At 40.2% G+C, this 12408-nt stretch overlaps 1 protein-coding gene across 1 annotated transcript in view; it reads right to left on the bottom strand.

Annotated features, from left to right (window-relative positions):
* Nucleotides 1-12408, bottom strand: part of SORCS3 (sortilin related VPS10 domain containing receptor 3) — a 118745-nt gene that overhangs the window by 95456 nt on the left and 10881 nt on the right. Inside the window, exon 4 of the mRNA XM_042018508.1 lies at nt 8327-8400. Coding sequence (XP_041874442.1) covers nt 8327-8400 — 74 coding nt within the window. The remainder of the gene's footprint in view (nt 1-8326; nt 8401-12408) is intronic.

Below are 12408 nucleotides of genomic sequence, written 5' to 3'. Positions count from 1 at the left end.
GCCTTTGAAACACAGTGATGGGGTTTGGAGAGCTTATTTGTCACCTTCTTGCATGAGAGGAACACAGATCCTCCCACCATGCGCTATTCAGTCAGACATGGCACTGGGATGCCATCCAGGGATCAATACAAATTGGGAGAAATATCCAACAAACTTCCTCAAAGCATTCCTGGTCTTTCTTATTAGTGGTTCATCAAGTCTGCTTCAGTCTCAGACACTTAGTCAAAGAGAGTGTGGGGGAGGTGGGGGTTATAGAATTATCCAAGGTTAGCAATGGGAGAGATAAGAGAAGAGACTGGCCCCTGGGACATAAAGAAACCTGATAGGTGAGAGACCAAAGCAAAAGGCTTTTTGATGTCTGAAAGCACTAATTGCAGAGCAACAGGTGACATTTAGTGGTAGGCATTAGATTTAAACCAAATTAACAAAAATATTTCAGCCCTTACTTTTTGAGGCCTCAAGGAAAAAAATAACTGCCAGCCACAGAACATCTAAAGACATAAATGTGGCAAACACCACAAATTGTACTAAAACCACAACAAATCCCAAATTCTAAAGCCAGATAGTATTTATGTAAGGACATCCACAGTTACATTAGTGGAGAAGGGATAATCCTTCCTCCTGCAAGATACATTGCATTTCTCAAGCAAAAGGAGGTAAGAGAGAAAAAGAAGGAGGTTAGAAAGAAAAGTCCTTCAAAGACAACTTATTCCAAAATTGCCCTTCCAGAGGATATATCCTTCATTGAAAGAACTCATTATTGCTGTGAGAGCAGCCAGAATTACAGAGGTATATACGTATTGTGAGACTTTATCATGTGGCACCTTTCTTATGGTTCATTTATTTAGTTCACAGGTTTTAAAGGAGAATTTAAAGTATTTAAAATTATTTCCCTTCATAATCACACAATCACACACAAGCCTTCTAGCCAAGATGTTTTTAGTATGTTTTTTTGGTTGGTTGGTTGTTTTTTTCTTGTTAAGAGCTTTTAGCCCAGGCATCCATGGGACTTAGTAAAAAAGTCAAACACTTGTTTTCCTAGGAAAGCAGGCAGTAAGGAGAGGAGCACCACACAATAGTAAAGCATCAGCTACTACTTAGAGCTTACATGCCTAGTACAAGAGACTAGTTCTAACAAATTTCCTTTGTAAGATAAAGTCATCAGTCAGTATAAACATCCACCAAACCCCCAGAGCTTTTTGGCTTTAGTCCCAGGTAAACTAGAAAATAGTCTGTAATACTTCTCCAGTACTGTACTATGGGTTTTTTTCCCACCTTCTACAGAGATGCTTTCCCAGATCCAACTATTTCTGTCAATCTCTCATAAATTTGTTCAGAAAAAGAACATGGGCTGTGCTCAGAAAGGGGAATAGTTGTCTGAACATCACAGGGACCAAAGGCACTAATGGAACCCGTGGGGTCTGTTCAGTGTCTATAAAAAAGTCCTGCAGCATTTCCCAGAGACATGGAGTGAAGATATTTCCTGTTCTTAGGGTAATTTAGGTTTTTATACTCTTAGATATCCATAAAATCTATCACAGTGTCCTTGGAAAAGCACTTACCAATCTGTAGTTGAAAACCAGGATAGGATTATGTTTAGGAAAAAAACATCACACACTTTGTTTCAGACTGCACTCTTTCCCTGCTTTAATTTTTTAAAAAATCATATATTGCAAAATGAAGCTTTATTCAAATTTTAAATTGACTTTAAAAGACCATCCAAAAACTATCAAACATTACATGATATCCCTTTGTTAAATTTTTGAGAGAAACATTTTGATAATGTTACCATGAATTCTAAAATAACTTTCTTAACTTAAAACTTATCAACAAAAAATAAACACTATTTCAGCCAATAAAAAAGTATCTACCTCTATATCCATGTTCCATTTATATCTCTGCCACTGAGTTACTGTGTAATCACAAGTGAGTCACCTACAGCCTAACATTTGGAAACACTAAGTATCTATAGTGCCGATGGCATTAATTGTAGGCACACAAAATGAAATAAAATCCCTAGCTTCACAGTTTCACTTTGCCCCTTTTTAACTGAAATGGAAAATAAAATTTGGTTTATTATCACCATGGTCTTTAATTAACTAAAGTGAACTTGTAAGGAAATCTTCCAATATATGCCAAGAATTTTTGAGAAGATCTCATCTCTCCTGAATTCGTATTACAGAGCTTGAAGCTAGAGTTTGAAAATGTTGTCCTCAGCCTAGCACACTTCATGGTCAAGGTGGCTTGAGTAACACATCCCAGATTTATGTTAGCTTCCCGGGCTGTTCTTGCCCACGGGGCATGGGAGGCAAGTCCCTTACCAGAGCCAAATGAGTCATTAGCCCAAGGGAGGCTCCACTAATAGGCACTGGGTACATGCTTTGGTGATGCTCGTAGGTGTAATCCATGGCTGCCAAACTGGAGTCATTCCTTTTATCCATAGCTCCATGTATGGTATGGTTTAAATTCTGAAAAACTCAAATGTAGGATTATTTAAGAGTCAATTTGACATTTACAAGACTTTGTTTTCCTAACACTAAACTTGGCTGTAAAAAATCAGGCGATGTTTCCCCAGCACCGTGCAATGACACCATCTGGTAGTTAATGATTAGTGGGATTTACAGGAGAGACAGGCACATGTTTGACTAACCATCTCTTTGCTGACAAACTAGGCAAGTAAAGTTAATGTCAGCTGTATCCAAAGGTCACTACTGGAACTGCTGCTGAAACTGCTGAGCGGACCAAAACTGGCACTGGAATTAGGAAATATCAGTGCTGTCCCAAAGACAAAGAAATAAAAACAGACACAAACATCTGTGTGAAGGCACATACAAATCCAGATAATAACCCTTAGAAACACTGAGGTAAACCCCTTAACTTCTGCTACATTACTATCAGATATCCAAACCAGACTCTGCTATAGTCGTCCTGAAATTCAGGCTGCAAATAAAAAGAAATACACTGGCTGATACTTTTTATCATCTGTTACTATCCAAAATCACAAAAAAAGACTGAAAACCTTGCCCTTGAAAGACAAAATTTGTTGTCTCATTCCTCAAACAACTGTGACAGAAAACCTTTAACTCCAAAGCACAACTTAAGTCAGTGGATATGCAGCCTCCTTCTTTCTCCAGTGAAAGTGTTCCCTTCTCCCAATTTTTAATCCTCAGAGATCAGTCATTGTGTCTGGCATTCATAGATACAAAAAAACCACCGCAAAACAAAACAGAAATCTGGTTGATTATCACAGGGGAAAAAAGGGAAAAGATAAAATTCTGGGGAGATTTATTGAGGGAATCAGTAGTGTATTTGAGAACTGCTTAATACACCAAATTTTTCTACTTGCAAATACAAACGCTGGTCCTTGAAGCCACACTAGTGCATGTCCTATCTTCCTCGTCCCAGTCTCTCCTTTCCTGCCTTGTTGGTGTTATCTATCCAACTTTCATCATTAGTGTGTATTTCAGTGGCTTTTACTGACTAGGTTCATGCTGCACACTGACTTCAGGGCTCCAAATATCCCCAGAGGCATTAGAAATGCTGTGCAGATTTCTCCCTCTCTTCCACACAAATGGGTATTCCCCACTTTCCTGCTGCCAGGCTTTGACAGAATCACTCACAGTCCCAGAGAGCACGAGTAAAAAAATAAATGAGAGAAGGGAGATGTCTAGCTGTAACAAGCAACAAAAAAAAAAAAAAAAAACAAAAAACCAAACAAGGAAAATGGTCCCACATCCACCACTTCATATTCCCCAGTGATGATGGAAGGCAGGAAACAGGAATGTGCTCTCCAATAAAGAAAAGAAAAGCCCTAAGAAAGGGTATGGGTGTCCCAAGGAGTATAGTCCTGTCCTCTGCTCAGGATGGTGATTCTCGTGCCTGCTCAGCAAACACAGGCAGCAGGGCCTCCAAAGACAGGTGGACAGGGGATGACATTCACAGCCATTCAGCTGGCTGGACAGAAAACACAAGTCCCCTTGAGAAACTTTGTATTTTAAAGAATTAAGCCATAAGATGATAAAAGGATTTCATCTGCCACTAAAGCATCTTTTCATTCTCTTGCACCCTCCATGGCTCTTAATCTACTACTGTAGCACTTCACATTAGAATATCTGAGTACTCCACCCACTACAGTCATCAAGGTGCTCTCCTTTCCCAGTCTCACCCACAAGGTAGCAAGGGAAAGTCAGCTGGAGTCACCCAAGATGACAGGGAAAAGCTGTGGTCCATCAAAGTGCTGGGTGAATGCTCCAGTAGCCAAACTGCTTAGCCCCGTTGTGCTGCCGCAGGAAAAGGCAGAGGTAGTAAAAAGAACTTAAGGTCAATTCAAGTCCTGTGAGTTTTTATCAGAAGAGCAACAGTACTTAGCACAGAACACACCATGTGTTTTACAGGCGAGGAAACTTCCCCAACATTTCTACTGTACAAAATATGGGCTTTATTTTTTATATCCTCCACATGGCAGCACAGGTGTCTAAGTTACAGTGACACAAAATGAACAGGGCCCAGAGGGAGCTGCAGAAATGTGTTCTGAAAGAAAAGAACATTGAGTAGGCTTTTAACAAACTTTGCACCCATGCTGGTTCCAGTTATCTTGAGTGATCTTGGAATTTCTGTATCACATTAGCGTAAATTCCCTATTTCTAGTCTTACAGGATCCTAAGTTATTAAAATCTGAGGCCAAGGCACATGGGAGCCAAATCTGGATGCCTGTACATACATCAAGTAACACATTCTGTTCAAGCTCTGCCACTGCCATCAGTGGGTGTAGTTAACAAATGAATCACTACTACCGAAGCAGAGAACTCAAATCCTAGTTTTTTATAACTATGAGTGGCCCAGGGGTGAATCTCAGCTCATGCACAAATTTTGAGTGGGCTCAGGAACGGATGAGAGATGTCCCATGAACAGCTCAACATGTGACATCCATATGGGATCAGAACACAAAACTACAAACGAGTGAGTAGCACCAACATCTATGACTAAGGAAAGAAGTTGAATAGAAGAGCCAGGACACAATGCCACAAATTGGGATTGGAGCTTAGGGCTTTGTTTTTGACCAGAGGAGAGCCATCACAGATGCTGGTTACTAGAGCTACACCAAAAAATGCAGAGTGTGTCCATGACTAACAGAGAGGTTGTGCTTACTCTGCTGAGAGAAAATTCACATCCCAATCTCACAAGCTCTGAAGCAACTGCAATTCTCTCCTGGCCTTAAAATCTCTATCTGCAAGGTCTCTCAGGGAAGGTATAATTATTCAGAAAGAACTCAGAGAGAAAAATAAGACCTTTCCCTGTCAGGTTGACTGACCCCATGAACCAGGTGAACTTTGCAGTTTTCACAAGCCCATTCAAAGCAGCCTGAGAGATGAAAGTCATGTTTTGAAGGCAAACATACTCAGCAAAGCCTGTCCCAGATAAAGCCAGCTGCATTCCAATCAGACGGAGACTGTCCCATTTCATGAAGGATGCTTACCTGAGCCTCTGCTAATGAACAGTGCAGAGCAGCAAACAAAAGAGCAGCTTACCTCATTTTGGCATCTCCCTATCATTACTATTTCAACTTCCATGGAAGTTTGAATTCAGAAGTTGAATAATGTAGTATTTGATAGACTGATGGCACGGACAGCGATAGGCTGGTGACGTGGAGAGGCAAGCTTGCCAATAACACCAAGCTGAGTGCTGCAGTCGACACGCCTGAGGGAAGGGATGCCATCCAGAGGGAGACTGACAGACCTGAGAGGTGGGTCTGTGTGAACCTCATGGCTCTGGGAGAACTTACAGCACCTTTAAGTAGCTAAAGAGAGGGAGTTTTCAATTTAAAGATGGTAGATTTAGAATAGATAATGGGAAGAAGTTCTTTATTTTGAGGCTGATGAGACAATTGAACAGGTTGCCCAGAGAAGCTGTGGATGTCTGTCTCCTGGAAGTGCTCAAGGTCAGGCTGGATGGAGCTTTGAGCGGTCTGGTCTAGTGGAAGGCGCCCCTGGCCCTGGCAGTGGGGTTGGAATTAGATGATCTTTAGGGTCCTTTCCAACCCATACCATTCTATGATTCTGTGAGCTTCACAGAGTAGTGGCTCGTGTCCCTTTGAAACTTACAGCTATACCCACTTTTCTGTCTCTTTCATAGCCCAATAAAAAGAAATCGACAAACTTCTGAGGCTAAAATGTTCTTTTTTGCATTTTTTTTCTGTACAGATCTTACAAGCCAAAGCTTGCAAGCCATCACAGTTTGTAGCTTTAAAAGGAAAGGAAGGAAAAAGAGAAACAAATCAGCTAAGGAGAGTTATTATGTTCCACAACTTCAATACCTCTGATCCCTGCACTATGAATTGGTTCAAATCCCTCCCACTCTGGAAAAAACCTAATTCACTCTCTTGGGAAGCTTATTCTCAGCGGGACTCTGCTGTTTCTGAGTAGAATGAAGATTTCTAAGTTTATGTCTTATGAGTTTTAACTATAGAAGACTTGTACATTTCCTAAGAGAAAAAGGCACCTGAAAGAGAGGTGTTACATAATGCACTGTTAAAGAAGAGTGTTCAAACTGCAGGCAAAAGACTATGAAAAATGAGGCAGACTGTGGAAAACAACACATATTTGGGTGTGAAATGGACAAACAGGCAATTTCCATTAACCATTATTATATGAAAGCAGAAAATAAGGCACAACACTACAACCTGTCCTTTAAGAAGAGATTCTGCTTTGTTCCCAAGTCAACTTAGCCCTTGCACTTTATCCTCCAAGAAGCCTCTCTCCCCTAAGCCCACTTGTGTTATTTGAAGGGTGGGGTAAAATTATTCCAAGGAACAGCTATTCTGCTCTGCAGAAGGATACACCAGGAGAGGATCTACATTCACCTTTCTCATGTGTACCCAGTATGAATAGTGAGATCAAAGGATTTTTGATAGTTACGTCAGTCATCCACCTGCCACCTGAACCAGGAGAAAATAACTTCCTTTCCTACATTATGGAATTGTGGAACAGTAACATGGACAGACAAGGTTCTAGACCTTTGATATATTTTGCAGGTCCATGTGACTTAGGAGCCTTAAAACTTCCTTTCCTCGGTGTTCAAAACTTCCTCACATTGTCCAAATTCCTCAGGCACACTAAGGGAAACCTCTAGACTTGATGCCAAAAAGCCATGTTTTAACTGTTGGAGCCTAAAGATGTTTAGAGAGATTTGCAGAAGGATGTAGGTAATTTAAAATAAGGAGTCTACCTCCAGTGCAAGGTGTGGAAACACTGCAAATAAAATCTATAGATATTTTGGGCCTGGATTCCAGGGGCTTTAAATGAGGTACAAAAATGTCTGTGTGAATTTGACTCTAAAATGATATAGATATAGATATGTAACATGCTTTGTAACTGGGAGTCAACTTTTAAGTTTTTCAAGTCTTTTTTATTTTTAACCACCCAAAATGTTACCCTCCGGTTCCTTAATAATACAGTCTTTTTTGGTCTTTAAGACCAGACACTTCTTTCAGCTATACACAGATTCTGTAAATCAGCACTTCTACACATTCACACACACCCCATCATCTGGCATATAGTAAGTACAGAATTATGAATCTGATTCGAGCCCCATATCCTAAATTCAACTACAGAAGAACTACACTTCTCTTTTTCTCTCTAAAAGTCAGTTCTTGAGCCTTCACATGGTGCAGAGAAGTTTGGAAAAGAGGCATCTGAGATGGCTGAGCCTGGAGATAGGAACTAAATTTGTTTCAACATCTGATTTTAAGACACTCTTACAATTTGAGGGGTTGACACTTGGGAAATGAGAAGGAATTGAGTCACAAAGCAGATTTTTAGCAAACTGCAGATCTTGGGCTTTCACTAGTCACTATAATGAAACTGGCTCCTCAGAGAGTGATTTAAAGCAGAGTGAATCATCCCTTCTCACCAAGATTGCATAAGGAGACTGGTCAGAGTGGCTGGCTCTGCACAAAGACTGTGTTCTAGGCTAAAGTAACTCTCTGAAGGGCTGAAAAACAGGAGGTCTAATGATCACAGGCTTGTCACTGAAGCACTGGGCAGTTTCTCTGTGTTACTCTAAGCAGGTGTATAACAAAGAAGCAGGAGTTTTGCAATTATCAAAAGACTTGTACTTCTCTGTAAAAGACACCATGTTTTATCAGACAAGAGGTACGAACACACAGACTGTGGCACTGCAAGGTATGTTCTGAGTTTATAGCACTGATGATGAACAAAACCAAGGGTATACTTCATGTTCAGGTAAAGCAACCAATCCCTTCAAGTCAGATGCCCTTCTCCCCTCCATGACCTACCCAAAGCAAGCCAAGCCAGTGCCCATAACTCACCAGTAAAACCTGTTTGGAGTGACCCGCTCGTGCATGAGCTGCCATTTCCTTCCAAAGTCCATGGAGCTGTACAGCTGAAAGACAGAAAGAGAGAAAGTATAAACGTTGAGGAAGAAGAAGACTGTTGCTAGATAAAGTATTAAAATCAGCTCACATTAAAGAACATGAATGGATTGTTCACAATAATTGTACACAATTATCAATCACCCTCGCTGCCAGGGGAGGCTAAGAAGGCAGTGTCTTCCATTCACTCTTAAACCAACTGGGCTCCTGAGATTCAAAAGCAGGTTGTCTCTTCCCAAACCATGTCAAACATCTTTATGCTTCCAAATTTCAGCTGTCAATACATTCACTGTGACTGCCATGTAACAAAGCCAGCCATCCCCCTGGCTTTTTCTGCTTAATAGGAAGCAGGTGACACGTGAGTTCCTAGTATCAAATAGAACAAGAGACAAATCAGACTAGTCAACATGACTCTGATGAGGTAGTGACTCTATATTCAAGGTCATGCTATGATTTGGCTTTATGAAGTGAATCAGTTCTCTTCTGTATTGAAAAGTAAATTGCTCCTAACTTATATTTTCTAATATTCAGAATGAGGTCTAAATATTTAGGTAAGTCAGAAATCAACCTTCTCATTAGTTAAACACCAAAGATAGTGACATGACTCTTTTTGGAAGCCAAATTTTCAATATAATGATCTTTTTGAGTCTTTCTGGTTAACAAATGACACAGCTGTAAGGTAACCAAATTTCCATGCAACTCCATACTGAGTTTCAGACGTATTTGCTTCATACATACTCTGCTTAATACCACAAACACCATTCTTCATAGAAATATTTTCTTACCCACAATTCATCCTCTCATAATTGAAATATATGTAAGCTCCTTTTCTCTAACTTTGTGCAAGTTTGGTTCTTCAGAGAAAAAAATACGCTTTGAGAAATAACTACTATGCTTTACTACTAGATCGCAGAGAACTAATTATCAGGCAGCATTTTGAACAAGATTTCAAATAAATTTAATTTGATTTAAATTCTGGCTTAACAAAACAAGAGTTGATTGCCAGCTAAGGAGGTAGACAACAGAACTGAAAGACTTTAATGTTTGTAATAGCCAAATTTAAGTCCTTAATGGAAAAACTGTATCATTTGAGCACAGGTTTTGCATTGCATTTGATTTGAGTAACTGGATTTGTAAACTGGAGGCAGGTCCATGCTCAGATTGGAAGGGTTCACAACCTAGTGATGTGTCCTGTGGCACTGCTGTGATGGATGGCTAAGTGTGACTGGAAAGATAAACTGCGTGTGTTCACACCGAAAATTAAAGTTTCTTGAATAGGCAGTATCTTTGACCACAGAGATGCAACAGCCACATCAGACCTGGACCACAGATCAATTTGGAAAGATGATTGGAAAGGGCTGTTTGAGCAGTGTCCAGAGCCTGAGGCAGCTAATTAATTCTTGCTATGTTTGTACTCAACTATACAAACAAATCACTGTATAGCCAGCAAAAGGAAATTCAGAAACTCAAATCCAGACTCCATCAAGGATCAAGACAAAAGACTCAGTCCTTTGCATTTATGCCAATATGAACTCCGGTTTGGCCAATAACAGCTCAAGCCGACAGTAAAACACATGAGGGGGAAAGAGATGGAAGCAGACGTCCTTCAGTCTTCATGTCAAAAAGGGTTCCAATTACGTAGACTTCACTCCAGCCAACATCACTGAGCTAGTGGTAAGAAATTTTAGGAAAGATTTTTTGCCCCATGTTGTTCAGGAGATCAGACACAATCTGAATATTCTAATTTGGCCATATTTCTTAAGCACCGTCTCTAGACGGGGTAACATAGTGCACTAAAAGCCCACAATAGCCAGACTTCCTCTGGTTTTCAGGTGATTGTCTAAAAGAATACGATAGAGTGTCCTCTGCCCCAAAAGGAATTCTGTGTAGATACAAAATAAAGCAACAAAGCATCGCTTGTCTTTTTTAATTAAAGGAGCTGGGAAAAGAAAATTCCTTGTCCAAATTCGAGATTAGGCTTATGAAGTAGGCATCAATATTAAGGTAACTAATTCTCAGAACACACAGGTTTTTAGAAACAATAACTGAGAATCCACACTCCAAAGTCAAAATTCTACAGTCCTACAATTCTGCCCTGACTTTAGCACAGTGCCTGCCAGGAATATTCCTTGAGTCACTGGGCGTGGTTTACACACACAAGGACCTCAGCACAGACCGAGTTGCATCAGTTGCATCAAACAACTTGGGTTATCCTTTATATGTCCTGACTACAGGTGCAACTTACTCAGGCTTCAGGCAACTTAGGCCCAGTTAAGTCATGCTCACAAGCAAGTCCAAGTGGGTCTAGCATCCTCATTGTATTCCGCAATGGATTAACCATTCTCACCATGAGAGGAAAGGATTAGCAAAATACATCCATTTCCTTCGATTCTCTTTTATCTTTTGCCCCTGGCATTTCCTTTCATTTTGCAGCAGCATAACAGCAGTAGCTACAGAAAGCTCACTGACATGAAGCACAATCTCTTTCTTACTACTCATGTCTCCCAGTGTCTCTTTCAGGGAGCTTCCTGCTCTGTATCAAGTTAAAAAATAGAGACCAGCTATTGGTCTGGGGTTTTTTTCCTTCCTTTTCTCTATTAAAGCTCAGACTGACTGATGTCAGAAGGATTAAACTGAACTTGCAGCCTTTATGTGATTTCAGATAAAGAGATAAAAAGGATATTATTCATTTCAATAACTTTTATTTATTATTCACCTACTCATTCTAGGCATCCACTTCAAATTTTAAACAGATGACTGAGTTTTAAAGCTGTATGACAGAACAAATCCCTAAAAGGCTTCTCTGGCCCAATTCACTTTTACAGTATTATTTACAGATGCAAATGCAAAGGTTAATGTTGAATAAATAAATAAAACATAAAGTGATTTCTAGTATGCATTAAAATTGAATATATACATACACTTTTTGTTTATCTCCCTTCACAGGAGAAGATATGCTTTTAGAAAAGACAACAAATTTAGTGGCAAGTACAGCAGATTTCAAGAGAAATTAATTTGTCCTAAGGCTGAATACTAAGCAAAGGAAATAAATGATGTAGGTACGGTGCCAAGATTTTCCCATTTTAAAGCTCTGCTCTGGCTCTTTAGTGACAAGTAATCTCTGGCATTTCCACCTCATGGAGCACTCCAACACATTGGTTCAAGAGGGGTGGACTCCAGCACACCACGAGGGTGTACTGTGAGGGCATGGCCTTTCTGAAGCCTCCTCCTGCTATTTGATTTACTCTGATGACTGAAAAATTAAGACCACTATGGGACTTTATGTATGGGCTGGTCTTGTCTCTTGATGCAGTTAGAGTGGCATGCAGAGGATTTGACTCTGCCTCTACTCAGGAGCCTGATCAGACCTACCACTTAAAATAGGAAAGGCTGCACCATCAAGGAGGTAAATAGCAAATATTTATCCAAAAAGCATCACGATACTCCCCACTCAAGGATTGTAGCACCAAACATATCACATCCACCAACACAGCCCTGCATTTCACCAAGAACACAATCTGTGCGAGGAAAGACGTTGGCAGCCCCGGTGATACACAACTCTGTTTCCCTACAGGCCAGACCTTAACTCCTGCTTGTTTTGCTCAGCACAAATCTAAACCATAAGGATATTATGTACCAAAGGCAGAATGCTTTGTCTTCAAACTCCAAGAACACAGGCAACATTTTATTTCACACCAGCATTGTTTCCAAGTAAATTGGCAAGCCCCTTAAAGAAGGAGCTTTATCCCCGGTGTCAGATTCTGTGCCAGAAACACATTCAGAACTACAGAACTGTAAAGAAAAGAGCTGTACCTATATGCTTGCAGAGTGTTTCATATGAAAAACGCTGTTGCAATTCTCCAGTACAAACTCTCAGGGTGACACATCATGTTGGCTGGCTTGGAAGATCTTGTTCAGGGTTGTGGGTAATTTGCTTTGGGTGTTTTGTTTATTTTACCAAGGATAGCTAGCAAAAAAACAAAAAAAAACAACAACAACAAAACAAACAAACAAACAAA

This window comes from Corvus kubaryi, unplaced genomic scaffold, assembly GCF_017639235.1.
Source record: "Corvus kubaryi isolate FWS band 111438036 unplaced genomic scaffold, C.kubaryi_AGA036_p1.0 138, whole genome shotgun sequence".
In the NCBI taxonomy this organism is placed as follows: Eukaryota; Metazoa; Chordata; class Aves; order Passeriformes; family Corvidae; genus Corvus; species Corvus kubaryi.
The sequence above is the reverse complement of the archived record's forward strand: the minus strand, read 5'-3'. Positions and strand labels throughout refer to the sequence as shown.